The sequence below is a fragment of the Molossus molossus genome, unplaced genomic scaffold (assembly GCF_014108415.1).
Source record: "Molossus molossus isolate mMolMol1 unplaced genomic scaffold, mMolMol1.p scaffold_m16_p_15, whole genome shotgun sequence".
In the NCBI taxonomy this organism is placed as follows: Eukaryota; Metazoa; Chordata; class Mammalia; order Chiroptera; family Molossidae; genus Molossus; species Molossus molossus.
In genome coordinates this window covers 75,398,169-75,415,293 of record NW_023425350.1, presented here as the reverse complement: position 1 = coordinate 75,415,293, position 17,125 = coordinate 75,398,169, and the positions used below count along the sequence as shown (strand labels likewise).

The window sequence follows — 17,125 nt, the reverse complement described above, 5'->3', positions numbered from 1 at the left end:
CCGGTGACTCAGTGCGACCAGGGACCTCGTCCTGTGTCCGTCAGCTCTGCTTGTCACCGTCACTGCAGTCGGCTTCGTTCTGAACCTCGCCAGCGCCACCCCCATGCCCAGGGCTGCCGAGAGGAGGGAGGACTCGCGGGCAAGGCCCTCCAGAGACCCCGCCTGGAGAAGAGCTCGGAAAGCTGGGAGCCGTTCTGTTCCCCCCAAGGTGGCCTCTTCAGACGGACAAAGGTCTGCAGTTATCTCTGCTGGCAAAGCCAGTCTTCACGCAGTCACAGCGCCCCAGGCCCCATTTTCCTGCCGGAGAGGCACGGCCCGTCGCTGGCCCTCGCTACGGCTCCACCCAGCCCTCCCCCCTCTCCACGTCTGTTGATTACCCCCTCAAACTTCCAGAGTTCAGACAGCAATTCTGGGTGCTGAGGGTGCCGGCTATCTAATCCGCCCGAATTACAGACAGCGAATGCTGGGACTTCAGACAGTGAGGGACCATCCAAACACTGACCTCTATTATTAGGTGCCCAAGGTCAGGAGGGAGGTGTGGAGGGAGTGTGGGCGGAAGGAAAGCCCACGTATCTGTGACCGCTTCCTGTGTGCGGCCCAGGGCCCAGCAGTCTACACCCTCCCGTGTGGTTCCCGCACCTCGGCATTGTGGGTTAGCAGAGATCATGTCAGGGCTGCTCCCAGGGTCCCGGGCCTGCCTGTGCAGGGGCCTGTGGGTGCTCCGGGGGTTCACGTGGACCAGGAGAGTGAATGGGGGACTATGAGGCTCAGAACCCTTAGGAAGTAGGGTTCATTCTGGGACTGTTTGGGGAAACAACACAAAGCCGCTAGGTGACAGCTGCTCCGACCACCTCCCCACCCCACTTGGAGGGTCACCGCGGAGGAAGCTGAGCCAGTCCCGGGCACAGCCGCTGCGCACTGACAGAGCCCGTGCTGGTGGTGACTTCCAGCCCCTCCCCTGTTACAGGCTGGCCCCTCGGGGGCTGCGGGGCTGGAGGGTCCAACCTGCTCCGCGCATGTGTGGTGCACTGTAAATCTCAGCTGGCTCCTTGAGAGTCTGCCTGCCTCACACCTGAGACCACAAGACCACTGAAGACTGCTGGCCGGTGTGCCTCAGTGGACTGAGTGTCGTCCCAGGGACTGCGAGGTCTCGGTTTGATTCCTGATCAGAGCACATGCCCAGGTTGCAGGCTCAATCCCCATTTGGGGACATGCAGGAGGCGGCAGATTGATGGATCTCTCTCATACCAATGTTTCTATTTCTTTCTCCCTTCCTCGCTAAAAAAAAAATCAATAAAAACATTTTTTAAAAACCCACTGAGGACAGAGATTATACCTGCTCTTTGGTACATGCGTCCCCCCGCCATCCAAGCTCCCAGGAGAGAGAACTGCAACGTTTCTCACCTCCAGACACTCAAGCAGTTTGCAGGGGCTGGGAGGTTGGCGGGGAAGTGGGGGGACCCTGGCCTGGGAGGCTGGGGGGGGAGCCCTGGCCTTCGAGGCTGGGGGGGTGGGCCGAGTCATTTACCATTTGGAATGCTGCCCTGCCACCCTCACGGTTCTGATGTGGGGAGTCCGGACCTCACAGGTGGGCCCTGTGTATGTGGGCGCCCTGCTGCTGCCCCCAGCTGTGATTAATTCGGTGTTGCTGAGTCACACTCCTTGAAGCAGCCCCCAGGACTCATTTCCAGGATGTTTTTGGCTGTTTGACCTCTTCATGGTTCGGGAGCTAAAAGGTGGCATTTAAAAGCCAGAGAGGTTCTGTTGTTTAAAAAGAAAGACTCCACTGACCGAGGAGAGACATGAGTGTGATGGCAGAGCCACCGAGACCTGCCCCTTCAGGCAGACAACTGCCGGGCTCACTCTTTGGCCTGAGCATTACTGAAACTGGCTTCTCTGTGTCCCGTTTTCCTCGTGGGTCAGAAACTGCGAAGTTGCCCACGCTCGTCAGCGCTGACACGTTCGGTGGACCCGGAAGGCAGTCGCGGGAACACGTTCCAAGGACGCTGCCTGCCTCCAGTCGCGGAGGGATTCACCAGCTACAGTCATCATCCACAGCCCCGCTCTGGCTTAGTGCTAACAATAAGCTTTTTTTTTTTTAAAGATAAAACAGGAATTAAAGATTCTACAGAAAAATGACTTCACAATGGGGTTTCACGTTCCTTCAGACAAAACTGCAGGGGCCTCAGGGAGGCAACTCTGGACAGACCCCCAGGGAAGGGGGTCTGACCCCAGGGAAGGGGGGTCTGACCCTCAGCTTCCCATGTGTCTCCAGGAGCAGAGGGGACCGAGGCAGAGAATCTTAGGACCAGGTCTTAGAGACAGAGGGGACTCTCTTATCCAAGGCCAAGGTGTCGGGTCCCCCTTGTGGCTGGGAACCTGAGCGCCACTCATTTCCGAGATGCAGCCCAAGTTCAGTTCAGGTTAAGGATTCAGGCTGACTCGACTAAGTTGTAGCCCAGAAGTTTCATGACATGTTGAGTCTCCGAAAAGAAATGCCTCTTTTAAATCAGAACGTTGATTGGTATTCTGGTTCTTTAGGTTACACCCCAACCTGATCATGTTTCTTCAAGCACTGTCTGGCGCTTTACTTTCACACGCAGTTCTCACACACGTGCACCGACGGAACACCCGAGCTTGTAGAAAGCGATACCCGGCATCTTCACCTGGAATGTCAGCCCTGCCGCTGACTAGCTCGCTCTCGGGCCGATCACTGAAGCCCTGGCTGGTGAGCTCCTTCCACAGTGACATGGAGGAGGCTCCTGCCTCCCGGAGTAGGTGTGAGGATTAACTAGGTGACTGAGAGCACGCACAGTCAGACTCACCCGACACGCGCTGTGCGCGTATTTCACGGTGAAGGTACAAGTTGCCAGCAGTCACAGGTCTATCTGAAATGCAGAAAACTGCTATTCTTTTGACACAGTAGGTTCACTCATTCCCCAATATCAGAACATTTCTTCTGAAGGAGCACCTATTACGTGGACATGAAAAGGCAAAACTAGATTCTTCCTTTATATCTAATTAGGGTAAATCACATTCCAATATTAGACTGAATGAAGTGATCACCGACACAACTTCCTTAACTAGGTCATGCTAATCTCCCCTTCATTTCATAACATGAATTCTATTACCAATAACCACACATTGACATATTCCAGGGACCAGACTCTTATATGACTTGTATCTCCTCCCATTCTATGGATTGCATTTTCACCTTGAATAATCATAACTCGGCTTTGGATAAAATCTTGCTATTATACAAATCTATAGGTGCAGTCAACTTAAATTTGTTAGTTGGTTTCTGAAAAAAGTGCGTTTATATTTAGCTACAACAGAGTTGCTTATGCAAAAGTACTTTATTGTAATGCAAGAGCCCCACTGTCCGCCAGACACTTGGCAGAGACTGTGGCTGCCTGAGGACGGAGCCCAGCCCACGGGAGTCCCTCTGTGCCGTCCCTGCGTCAGGGCGTCATGCTGGGCAGCCCAGGGTCCAGGCTGCCACCATCACGTCGCCCTGTGTCTCATTTCACCCAGGAAGTCGTAGGTCTGCTCGGAAATGTCAAAAGGCTCGTGGACGCCCTCTGGTGACAGCAGAGCGGGGAGGGCGCCCTGGTTCTCTCGGTTTCGCTTCAGGAAGGCAGTGATGAGCTCCCAGCGCGCAGCCTCGGTCTCCTCTTCCGCCCACCGGGGTGGGGGCAGGAGTGTGGAGTGCAGGAGGGGGCCCGCGCAGTCGTGGTAAGCCAGGAGAAACGCGGCCTTCAGCACCTCTCTGTCTCTCTGGGGAAACACCACAGCAGCTGTGAGTGCATCTGCACCAGCACTTGTTAAGTGTTCAAGTCCATGAACCGTGTTGACAGCCGTCGGGGTTGGGGAGGTGCCAGCACCTGGCAGCCATGGCTCTGCATCAGGGACACAGGCAGGAAGCAGCCCCGGTGGGAACAAGTCACCGGGTCCCCATGGAGCAGAGAGGAGCAGTTCTCCCCGAGGGTCTAAGGGCGTCACACATTCCACCACAGAGCATGGGGTGCTGAAGTCTAATTCTGGTGACAGGGTGTGGGCCCACCTAAATACAACTAAAACAGTGTGAAGTCGGCTGTAACCCTTAATTCAAAGACAGCACATCAGAGAACTGTCAGGTTTTTATAAGGAAGGGCAGCAAGTGTTTTGCGTGAATCTCAAGAAAGGAGGCCCAGGGGTAAGGATTTGCTCCTCCTCACATAACAAGAGCACTGCAGTGTAGACACTGTCACTCAGCCCCACACGGACAGGCTGAGTGGGAGTCACAGGGCATGTGAGGTGGAGGTGTGCACAGGGCGGGGTGAGGTGGAGGTGTGCACAGGGCGGGGTGAGGTGGGGGATGTGCACAGGGAGGTGTGAGGTAGAGGTGTGCACAGGGCGGGGTGAGGTGGAGGTGTGCACAGGGCGGGGTGAGGTGGGGGATGTGCACAGGGAGGTGTGAGGTAGAGGTGTGCACAGGGAGGGGTGAGGTGGTGTGCACAGGGCAGTGTGAGGTGGAGGTGTGCGCAGGGAGGTGTGAGGTGGAGGTGTGCACAGGGCGGGGTGAGGTTGGGGTGTGCACAGGGCAGTGTGAGGTGGTGTGCACAGGGCAGTGTGAGGTGGAGGTGTGCGCTGGGAGGTGTGAGGTAGAGGTGTGCACAGGGCGGGGTGAGGTTGGGGTGTGCACAGGGCAGTGTGAGGTGGAGGTGTGCGCAGGGAGGTGTGAGGTGGAGGTGTGCACAGGGCAGTGTGAGGTGGACGTGTGCGCAGGGAGGTGTGAGGTGGGGGTGTGCACAGGGCGGGGTGAGGTGGAAGTGTGCACACACGCAGTCTGCACAGAGATGCCCTCGGGCAGTTTCCTCAGGCTCAGGCCCAGCTCCTTATCTACGCTGCACAGAACAGCATTAAACCTGCCAGTTCTAGCAAAGGTCACATGTAATGTCCAGGTCAAAGGGAAGCTCACTTAAGGATCCAATATGAACGCTTTTTTTTCAACTTTTAGGGTTTTTAGTTTGTTGTAGATAATTAACACTGCAGAAGTCCAAACACCATGGGTCCATGGGGCCACTGGGTCTTATTATAAACCAAGTTTTAGAGAAACAGCCACACTCAGATGTACAAAGCTGAGTCGCTGTGACAGAGGCCCTGGGGCCCGCAAAGCCTAAAATGTGGACCACGTGGCCCTTTCCAGAGCTGTCTGTTGGACCCTGGAGTGGACAGTCGAGCCGCTTCGCTGGGGGCAGGCGCTGCGGTTTGTGCTGACCACGCTCCGCGGCGGAGGGAGCACTTGCCAGGTGTGTTTCAATGTATGGCAGGCTTAGGCCAATTTTCTTTCCTTCTCCTTACCGGGTGTACACTTTGAGAGCTACAGAAGTGTTTTCAAAATAAGAGAAATTTGACAGTCAGCTGGGAAACTGGTTTAGAAAATTCTTCTCCACTACATGCAGCTCTGTGATCTGAAATGACTCCCGATCTAGCCTCTTGTCACGTTAGGAACTGGTCACCAAAACGCTTCCTGGAACACGTGTGATGGACTGGGAGGGATTATAACCAGGCTACTTTAGCTCAACAAGAGCCCTGATTAGAATGTGAGAGCACACACTGACGCTGTGATATTAACTGCGTGTGGAAAAGCATATTACCTTCTCTGATCTTTTCAATGTACTTTCTTTCTCAGCCCACGAACTCTGAAAAGGAATAGAGATGTTATATTCATCAAGATTCACACGTCTTTGCCGTACCACATACCTGCAGCTTGACTGTAATTAAGCCTGTGGACGGGGCTTAGAACGCTGTACGGAACCACCGCAGGTAGAACTGAATCTGTGGGTGCCTACCGCTCATGCCCGCAGCCAGACCCACAGGCAGGGACAGACGCCTCAGAAGCCCATGCTTCCTACGCAATAGAACTAATTTCAGAACAGAATCAGTGAAACACGAACACATCCAAACGGTGCAAACAGCACCTGAACAATAGAACACTAGCAGGCTTTGAAGGTGAGCCAGTAAAGACAGTAGGAAACTGCCGAATACCACCCTTGTCTACAGACTTGTCTACAGTTCTGTCTGCCAGGATGATGACAGCAGTCGGGGTGACACACATGCAGTACAGCTTTGCAAGTAAATATTTTCAGTCTGTCCTTGAGGCTTGTCCTATGCTTTTTTTTTTTTTTAAACAAAATAAAAAGCCAGACTTCAGTTAGCCCCACAAAGTCGGCATTGAAGCCTCAGAGTGCCAGCTCGGCACACTGTACACGAGGGGGTGCCCAGGCTCCGAGGTGATCATTCCTGCCCCTCATGTTGTGCCTGTTGGCAGGTATCCAACTGCTGGCACCTGATTTCATGGGCTCCATGGGTGCATCAGCCCTTCCTCAGTGGGGAGGCCCTAGGGTGAACCTGACATGTGGCACCAAGATGAAGAGTCTCCACGGAACAAAGAGAAGTGCCCCACCGAGACCACAGCCTGCCCCGCATGAGCCGTGCATGAGACGTTCACAGTCACTCCTGGGAAGAACCACCTTAGGGGATGTGCTCCTCCACCAGCTGGCTGCTGTGCTTGGGGGTCCTGGAGAGACTGAGGAGGACCCTCACAGGCCAGAGCACTTAACTAACAGGCCAGGTGCCATTATCATCAACGTGCCAACAACAAACTGAACTTTGTTAAGTTAATGGTAGGAGGCTCACATATATCATAGTGTAAAGTCTGTAAGGAATCTGCTTAACATGAACAGCACTCAGCAACTTTACACTTACTGGTTGGTGTATGACCTTTTTAATGTATTGCTGGATCCCGTTTGATAATACTTTGTTGAGGATTTTAACATGTATGTTCGCCAGGGATATTGGCCTATAATTTTCTTTCTTTATCTAGATTTGGAATTAGGATAATGCTGGCCTCATAAAAAGAGCTTGAGTGTCTTCCCTTCTATTGAATTTTTTTGAATAGTTTGAGAAGAATAGATGTTCTTCTTTGAACGTTTGGTAAAATTCACCTGTGAATTTTTTCACAATCCAGGAGTTTTGTTTGCTGAGAGGTTGTTGTTTTTTTATTACTGTTTCAATTTCATTAGTTGTAATTGGTCTATTCAGGTTTCCAGATTCTTCCATATTCAGTTTTGGAAGACTATATGTTTCTAGGAATTTATCCATTTCACCCACGTTTTCCAATTTGTTGGCATATGGTTGTACATAGTATTTTCTTACAATCCTTTGTATTTATGTGATGTCAGTTGTTACTTCTCTCTCAGTTGTGATTTAGTTGGGTCCTCACTCCTTTTTTTCTTGATGAGTCTGGTTAAAGTTTTGTCAATTGTATTTATCTTTTCAGAGAACCACCTCTTGTTTTCATTAATCTTTTGCATGTTTTTTCAGTCTGTGTCATTTGTTTCCACTCTGATCTTTATTATTGCCTTCCTTCTACTTACTCTGGGCTTCGTTTATTGTTTGTTTTCTAGCTCTTTTAGGTGGAGGGTTAGATTATTTATTTGAGATTTTTCTTGTTTCCTGAAGTAGGCCTGTAATGCTATGAACTTCCCTCTCAGGACTACTTTTGCTGTGTCCCATAGATTTGGGGTTGTGATGTGTTCATTTTCATTCATTTCCAGATAATTTTGTATTTATTCCTTGATCTCATTGTTAACCCATTCATTGTTTAATTACATGCTATTTAGCCTCCATGTGTTTAAATGTTTTTTAGTTGTTTTATTGTAGTTGATTTCTAGTTTCATGCCATTGTGATCTGAGAAGATGCTTGATATAATTTAAATCTTCTTGAATTTTTAAGACTCATTTTGTGTCCTAACATGTAGTCTACCTTTGAGAATGTTCCATGTGCACTTGAGAAGAATGTATATTCTGCTGCTTTGGGATAACATGTTCTGTAAATATCCATTAAATCCATCTGATCCAGTGTGTCGTTTTAAGTCGCCATTTCCTTGTTAAAATTTTGTCTGAAAAAGCTTTCCACTGATGACAATGGGATATTAAAATCCCCTACTATGACTGTATTGCTGTCAATCTCTCCCTTAATGTTCACCAAGATTTTCTTTATATATTTAGGTGTTCCTACGTTGGGTGCTCATATGTTTATAAAGATTGTATCCTCTTGTTGGATCAACCCTTTTAGTATTATGTAGTGACCTTCTTTGTCTCTCATCATGGCCTTTGTTTGGAAGTCTATATTGTCAGATACAAGTATTATTGCACAAAATATATATATTTTAATTTCCATTGGCATGGACTACTTTTTCCATCCCTTCACTGTCAGTCTGTGTGTATTCTTTTTTCTGAGGTGGGTCTCCTGTAGACAGCACACATATGGGTCATTTTTCTTATCCATTCAGCTATCCATGTCTTTTGATTGGAGCATTTAATCCACTTACATTGAAAGTTATTATTGATAGGCACTTATTTATTGCCATTTTGTACTTTATGCCTATGTTCCTCTCATTCTCTATTTCTTCTTCTTAAAGCAGTCCCTTTAATATTTCTTGCAATACTGGTTTAGTGGTAATAAACTCCTTTAGCATTTTGTATGGGAAGCTCTTTATTTCTCCTTCAATTTTAAGAGTATTGCTGGATAGAGTAGTCTTTGTTGCAGGTCTCTGCTTTTCATCACTTTGAATATTTCATGCCAGTCCCTTCTGGCCTAAAGTGTTTCTGTTGAGAAATCAACTGACAGCCTTATGGGGACTCCCTTGTAGGTAACTGTCTCTCTCTTGCTGCCTTTAAGACTCTCTTTTTATCTTTAACATTTGCCATTTTAATTATGGTGTGTCTTGCTTTGGGTCTCTTTGGGTTCATCTTGATTGAGACTCTCTGTGTTTCCTGAACTTGTGTGACTCCTCTTCACCAGGTTAAGGAAGTTTTCAGCCATTATTTCTTCAAACAGGTTCTCTATTCATGGTTTACTCTCTTCTCCTTCTGGTACCCATATGATGTGGATGTTGTTATGCTCAATGTTGTCCCAGAAGTCCCTTAGAGTTTCCTCGTGTTTTTTTAATCTTCACCAAAGATACTTTTCTATTTATCTTCAGACAGAGTGTGAGGAAGAGAGAGGGAAAGGGAGAAACATTGACGTGAGAGGGACACATCAACTGGATGCCTCCCACACGACCCCAACAAGGGCAGGGATGAACAGCAATTGAGGTACGTGCCCTTGGTCGAAATCAAACCCACGACTCATTGGTCCGTGGGCCAATGCTCTACCACTAAGCCAAACTGACCAGAGCTGACTTTCCTCATTTTTTAATGATCTTTTCTTTTTGATGTCTGCTTGGGTTCTTACTGTTATCTTGTTCTCTAAATCATTGATTTAATCCTCTGCTTCATCTAATATACTATTGATTCTTCCAGTGTATTCTTCATTTCAGGTATTTTATTATTCATTTCTAACTGGTTCTTTTTTATGGTTTCTATGTCCTTGTTAATGCTTACTATTTCTTCATTTAAGTTCTTACTGAGATAGATCATCCATTCTTCCCATAAGGTCCTTGAGCATCCCTATAACCATTGTTTTAAACTCTGAATGTGGTATTTTGGTTGCTTCCATTTCATTTCATTCTTTTGCTGGAGATTTATCTTGTTCTTTCATTTGGGGCATATTTTTTGTCTCTATATATTATGTAAGTCTGCTATGACTCCCAAACTTGTTATGATGGTTTTATGATAAAGGTGTCCTATTGGGCTCAGTGGCACAATCTTCCAGATCACCTGAGCTCCTTGTTTCAGGAATGTATTTATGGGGGTTATGTGCACCCTTCTATTGTAGTTGAGTTTTGAATGCTGTTAGCCCTCTCATGGGTGGAATTAACCCTTCAGGCTGGCTCACTATATGAAATGCTGTGTATGAGACACTGTGTGGGGCACCCCCCACTCCAAGGTGGAGTTGTTCCCAGGAGGGTCTGGTGTCTGCTATAATCCCCCTTTGGGTATGCCACTTGTGTGGCTACTTGGGTGGAACTCTGGTGTGGTCTGAAGTCCACCACTGGTTGTGTTGGTTCTGGGTCTACTTGGGTGGGGTTCAGGTCACTGTCAGATGTTGTGTATAAACATCCTTGGGCTACATGTCTGGAAATACCACGCTATTCACTGTTTGTGGCTGCATCTACTGGATTTGGGTGTGTGTGGGAGGGGTCAATTTGTGTATAAGGGTCAGCTTCCTTCAAGATTAGAGCTGTCATCAGATCTGTAAAAGGACCAAGGCTCCCTGAGGTCCACCTGTCAGCTACTCCACCTCACCCTGAGGTTGCCTGATCTTCCTCCAGAGCCTTCTGAAGAAAGGCTGTAGAGTGGGCCCAGGCTTGCCATGAACCACAGCCCCTTCCACAGGTTGTCAGCTCAGGAGGGTGGGGCAACTGGGGTTGGGAGGACAGGGCTAATGGGTCCCCTAATTGTATGTCAAGCAGTCAGACAGTGAGGAAAAAGTGGCCCCTACCCCAGAGCTAAACCACTTGGTCTGTCAAGAGTATCCAACTCTAGTTCTCTCAGGAGGAGCTTGCTGCAAGTTCATGTTGGATTTAGCCAGCCATCCCCTCTGCAGGAGCAAGCTAAGTCGTCATGGGCTCAGGCAGACAGATCAAAAGAGTTTCCCATTGGGTGTGATGCCAGCCCAGCCCACAGGAGGGGCCTAAGCACTTTGTCCCAGTCCTAGACAATAGCCTCCAAGGGGCTCACACTTTGAATGTCCCAGCTCTGAGCCACTCTCCCTTCCCCTTGCAAAACTGAGCCCAATGGGACAAGGTATCCAGAACTTGGCAGGGCTGATCCCAAGAGTCTCCCATTGGGGTTGTTGCCATGAAGCATGTAGAAGAGGGATGGGCACTTCTTCACCTACCTGAGGTAGCAGGGGCTGAGATCATCAGGGAGACAGGAGTGGCTCCCTCCCATCCCATAATGTAGCCACGCACCCCAGCACCTGCCCATCTGGTTCGCAGAAAAAAGCTTCCCCAGGAGACTGGCCTGAAAGCCCCAGCTCTGCATAGCACTCTGGTCCCCCTGCATCACTGAACTCAGCAGGGTCTGCTGAGTGATGCAACAGGTTGGGAGATGGGCACTGGCTGTGTGCTCAAAGTGGGGGAGACCACCCTCTTTCCAAAGTCACCCAGTTTAGTCACCATCTGAGTCTTTGCTAAAAGCTTCCCCAGAAAAAGAGGGCCCCAAATCACTGCTGGGTGCAGCCAGCAGACCCTCCGCAGGACCCAAGCATAGCAGAGTGGCCTTGCCAGCAGTTGGAGACCAAGTGGTGCACTCCCGAAGCTGCTGCTGTAGTGATAGGAGTGCTCGTCCCTAGGAAGGTGGCATCTGGGTCTCCCAGGCAGACTGAATCCCCACTGATTTCACTACCAGATGCTATATGGGCTCCTCTTCCCATCTCTGTTGCTCTGGGTTGGGGATCCCTGCGTGAGATTGAGCCCCCATGCTCCTGGGGGAGGGAGATTGCAGCTACAATATCCCTCTAGCCTCTCAGCCACCACCCACCTGGGGACAAAGGCTAGCCCTTTCTGCATCTCTGCTCTTCTTACCAGTCTCTACGTGGTTTCTTGTGTAAATCCTTGGTTATAATATTTCAGTTCAGCTAGCCTTCAGCTGGTTATTAACATTGCTCTATAATCTAGCTATAAATCCAGCCTTGGGTGGGGAGCAAATGAGTGTAGCTTCCACCTACTTTACAGCCATCTTGGAACCTGCCTGTAATGTCTTCCATTCCCATCTCAGCACGTCAAAATCTGACTTGGCCGCAGCATGTACAAGGTCCACCTCACCCAGGACCTCTTTAATGGAACAGTTCCTGGTCCTCATTTGCTGCCTTCTCTAAGATTCTGGGTCATGCTTCTCCTGTGGCACCTGCCATGGTATCTGAGCATCTGTCTTGTCGGCATACTGGTCTTCTAATGTTCATTAACCCTGATATACTAAGTTGAACTTTATAAAACTCACATTTTCAAGGTCAAAAAATGGCTGAAAATTGGAGATTTCATATGGTTCAATCAGCTGCCATTTCGTGCAGCAGACAGTATATGTCGAATTAGATTAAAAAATGATATGCATGTCCCAACTGTCCTCTGAGAACTCAGTTCATTTATCTCACAAACAATTTTGGATTTTTGCTCTTAGGCCACAATTAGTGGCCATCTTAAACCAACGAACAAACAACAAGTAAGAGATTGCAGCAGTGTACACAGCATGCATTCCTCCTGCTTACAGGGTGCTGGGTGGCCTGGGAAAGGAACAGTTATGCTAAGAAAGGAAAGATAAGCCCTGGCCAGTGTGGCTCAGTGATTAGAGCATCAGCCCACACACCAAAGGCTTGCAGGTTCTATTCTGGATCAGAAACATACCTGGGTTGCATGTTCAACCCTTGGCCCCAGTCTGTGGGGATGGAGGGTTGGTAGATGGATGATTTGTAACCTTGTGATATGCATTCTCGCAACCTGGCCAGCCTAGGATCAAAGTGTGTATGTGGACAGACTGATAGATAGGAAGATCACCTTGCTTGCATTGCATGATTCTTTTGCATGTGAATAAAATATGGTTTGCAGAGATGCCATCTCAAGGAAATAATTTACATGAATCCACTTGTAACCTGAGGGGAACCAATCTGCAAATAAATGGGACTACATTGAAAGATCTGGAGCATTTGCTCCCTTGCAAAGCTCCCTCTCATCCCAAGCAGTGTGTGCTTGTAGTTCATTGCATTGCACTGATCCCAGCAGGCCAAGAGACAGCACCAGTCAGGGCACACACAGGAGGCAACCAATCGATGTATCTCTCTCATATCAATGTCTCTCTCTCTCTCTCTCTCTCTCTTTCTCTTTCTCTCTCTCTTTTTCTCTCCCCCCTTCAACTCTAAAAATTAATGGAAAAAATATCCTCAGGTGAGGATTAACAAAAAAAAAAAGGAAGGATGAGCCCAAGTTAGCTAGAAAAGGGACATGGATCAGGAGATGCCATCCAAATGGGGGAAAAGAAACCCTAGCACAGGTATCAGGATGCACATGTGCTGTGTTTAACTGCTCCAGGGCCACCAAACCCCTTCGTGATGCTACCTACCCTGAGTGCATCCATCACGTCAGGCTGCTCCAAGAGCTTGGGGAAGGTGGCCAGTACGGGATTACTGATTAAATCTGCAATACAAAGACCAAAAAAGGATTTTACACAAACTGTATCCAATATGTTTTACTACAATAAACGGAAAAACATTCATTCAGATTAGAATCACTGTGTCACAAGATTTGTTGACAACACATTCTAACATTTTAACCTCCAGGAGCTCAACGCTGTCCCCTCAACCTCCAACCTCCCCTACACCCATTCCCAGAGGGTTCTGGAATGAGTCTCAGACCAAGCAGGCAGAGCTTCTAGGGTGGGAGTATAGTGGCTCTGAACGGAAAAGGCTAGAAAACTGTGTTCTTCTCTGTTTCCTCCAGCCTCTCTGTCCTCATGTCTGAGGTATGGTAAGAGAGGTCAGGAGTGCCAGCAGAAGGCGCTGCCACGCCTGACTGCAGCCACCAGCGCTTAGGGAAGAACCCTGGTGACCGGTGGCCAAGGGATGCTGGTGAATGAAGCCAGAAGGAATCAGGAGCTGGGGATCTGGGCCACATGCCTAAACACTGTGTAGAATATTGAGATTCCATAATAAGTAATGGCACCTGAAAGACCTGTAGAAGGAAGCCCACCAGGAAGGACACTTTGGAAATGATCTTGTGTCCTTAGCAGAAAAAAAGTCCTTTCTCCAGGTTTTTCTACGTTTATTCTGATAGTGAGGTTCAAATGAAGTCATTAATTCCGAGTAACTTTCTCCTTACCTATAGCACAACTAATAAGTTTTATCCTCTTAAGAAGTCATGTCATTCATGAATTTTTTTCTGGAGTCATTGAAATAAATTCAAAGGTCAGTGATGATTAAAAAGCTTACCTCTCCTTCTCCCAGAGGTATAATTACTTCTGGAGAAATGTCTGTGCTTGGCTTTGAGTTCCATTTCTGCGTCCCTGGCAAAGGCTCCATGAACCCTCCTTGTCAGAGTGCCATAGCACCTCAGGCTCCCCTCACTCCCTCGGCCCCAGCCTCACTGGCCTGCTTTCCATTCCAATCCCTCCAGCACAACCACATTTTCTTGCCTCGGGTCTTCAGACATGCTGGTCTCTCTATTCAGAAAAGGATCATCTCCCCACCACCTCTTCCATGTCTCTGACTCCTCTCTCAGGTCTTATCTTAATATCAGTTTCCCAGAGAGGGCTTCCCTCCTCCTACACATTAATTCAGGTCTTCCTACTCTATGCTCTCACTGTGCATTTTCCTTCAGGACACCTATTTTAAAAGGTGAAAAGGATTACTCGTGTAATTTTGTGTCTCAGTTCCGTTGCTCTAGTAGGGTAGGGATGACGCACCTGTCTCAGGACACCTGGCATATAGTCGGAACTCGATACACATGTGCTTAGTGATTTATTGAATTCAAAGAGCATCCAATAAAGACTTATTTTTGAGGCAATCCTTGTATCATATGCATTCCTCTTTGCTAGTTCAGTCATGTGTGACAACTCATTGATTTTTAAATTATTTTTTAACATTTCACTTGGAAAATTTTCAAGCTTTAAAAAGTTACAACAAGCCCTGGCAGGTTTGGCTCAGCAGTAGAGCATCAGCGGACCAATGAGTCACAGGTTCGATTCCCATCAAGGGCATGTACCTTGGTTGTAGTTTGTTCCTGGCCCTGGTCGGGGTCTGCGGGAGGCAACCAGTCAATGTGTCTCTCTCACATTAATGTTTCTCTCTCTCTCCCTTTCTCCCTCTATCTCCCTCCCACTCTATCTGCAGATAAATAGAAAAATATCCTCGAGTGAGGATTAAAAAAAAAAAAAAAGTTGCAACAATAAAAATAGTACACAGAACTCCTGAATACCTCTTACCTGGATTAACCAATACGAACAAATCCATTAATATTTAAACTTTGTGCTTTAGGAACCTTTGTTGTGGGTGATTTCAGTCTCTTCCCAGAAAGATGATATGCATACCAAACACATGGTAAAAACAGATTATTCAGAGACAGCAAGGGAAAATATGATTATATTATATCTGAGTTTTAGGATCTCAAATCTTCTGAATTTGAAATAAAAAGTACTTATATTATTAAAAATTAAATATGAACTGAGCTCACACAGGACACACACTGAGCACAATGTTGTTGACTTTGATGCTATTTTTAAATTTTTATTTCAAATGTGACCTTTGGAAGCAGAAGATACAAGCTGACATAGGTTACATGTGCTCAAAGCATGATGTGTTACAAAAGGAAATTGCAGAGACCCCTTACCAGCACTTTGCATGCTCATCCTGTCTTTCAGGAGTACATCTCCAAGAAGCTGGCGATAAAACATCAACAAATGAATGTAGCACATGCTTCCAATTAATGTTTCTGGCAGTAGACTATTAAAGAAGAAGAAAAAATGTATTCACTAAACAGTCTCCTGCACTCCAACCTGCAGTTTTGTTTTTTTGTGTGTGTACTTATTACTTTAATGAACTGTTCCAAGTTTTGTTTCATTATTGGAGAAAATGCAACAATTATAAGAAAAATCCACACTCCAAGTTGGCCACATTAAACTTCAGATAACTTACATTTTTATGTGCACACTTTCAAGCGTCCACTCTATTGCTATTCCTATGCTTGTATTGTAGCTATACACCCACATTAACTGTCAAATTTTAAAAAGTCATAAATCACTTGTTTTGGAATTAAAGAGACTAGACAGCTATGAGTTTTAACAAACCATGTGGCCACCCCATCTGATGTGATGAATGCAGAGGAAGTTGAGCAGACAGTTCACATGCTGGGTGGAACATGGAAGGGTGTGGCAGACCTGGACTGAATTCTGACTTTGCTACTTCCTAGCTGTGTAACTTTGGGTTAATTACTTATTCTCCTTGTGTTTTGGTTTCCTCCTTTGTAGAATACAGATAGGAATACCTGCATTTCAGAAGGTTAATAAAAGGATTAAAATGAGATAAGTGTGGGGTGTTTAATGCAATGCCTGGTACACAGTAAGGGTTCAAAAACAGAAAATAAATTTTAATAATAAAGTAAAGTTATCAGTTTAAAATAGATTCTTATAAATTTAGGATGTTATATGTAATCTCCATAGTAACCACAAAGAAAAAAATTTACAGAATATATACCAAAGAAAATGAAAAGGGAATAAATGTATCACTACAAAATAATTAATTAAATACAAAGGAAGGTAAGAAGGGAGGAAATGGGAGACAAAAATCTATGAAACATACAGAAAATCAATAACAAAATGGCAGTAGTAAGTCCTTCCCTATCAGTAATTACTTTAAATGTAAATGGATTAAACTCCCCAATCATAATACATAGATTGGCCCTAGCTGGTGTCACTCAGTGGTTAGAGTGTCAGCCCACAGCCAAAAAGGTCATGGGTTCGATTCCCAGTCAAAAGTATGTAACTGGGTTGCAGGTTCCATCCCAGCCCTGGTCAGGGCACATGCAGGAGGCAACCAATCGATGTATCTCTCTCACATTGATATCTCTCTCCCTCTCTTTCTCTCCTCTCTCCCTCCCTTCAACTTTCTCTAAAAGTATCAATGGAAAGAATATCCTCGGGTGAGAATTAATAAATAAACAAAAGATAGATTGGAAGAATGGATAACAGGAGCTAACTATATACTACCTACAAGAGACTCACTCTAGATCTAAGGGACACTCATTGATTGGAAATGAAAGGATGGACAAAGACATCCCATGCAAACAGTAGACAAAAGTGAGCAGGGATGGCTAATGATAATATCAGACAAAATAGTCCGTAAGCCAAAAAACTGTTACAAGAGACAAAGAAGAATATTACATAATATAAAAATATATAACAATTATAAATATATACCCACCAAACATTAGAACTCCTAAATATATGAAGTAAACATTGAAATACTAGAGAAATAGAGATGTCTATAATAACAGTAGGAGACTTCCATACCCCACTTTCAATAAGGGACAGAACAACTAGGCAGAAGATTAATAAAAATACAGAGGACTTGGAACAACACTGTGGACCAACTGTAGCTAACAGACATAAACAGAACACTGCCCAACAACAGCAGAATATACATTTTTCT

General features: G+C 46.6%; 1 protein-coding gene across 1 annotated transcript in view; it reads right to left on the bottom strand.

The window, feature by feature from the left end:
- Nucleotides 1-3,218: 3,218 nt before the first annotated feature.
- NPHP1 (nephrocystin 1) overlaps nt 3,219-17,125 on the bottom strand; it is an 85,652-nt gene continuing 71,745 nt past the window's right edge. The window contains exons 17-20 of the mRNA XM_036262455.1: nt 15,309-15,421; nt 13,048-13,121; nt 5,640-5,684; nt 3,219-3,777 (exon numbers count right to left, since the gene is read on the bottom strand). Coding sequence (XP_036118348.1) covers nt 3,505-3,777; nt 5,640-5,684; nt 13,048-13,121; nt 15,309-15,421 — 505 coding nt within the window. The 3' untranslated portion in view covers nt 3,219-3,504. The remainder of the gene's footprint in view (nt 3,778-5,639; nt 5,685-13,047; nt 13,122-15,308; nt 15,422-17,125) is intronic.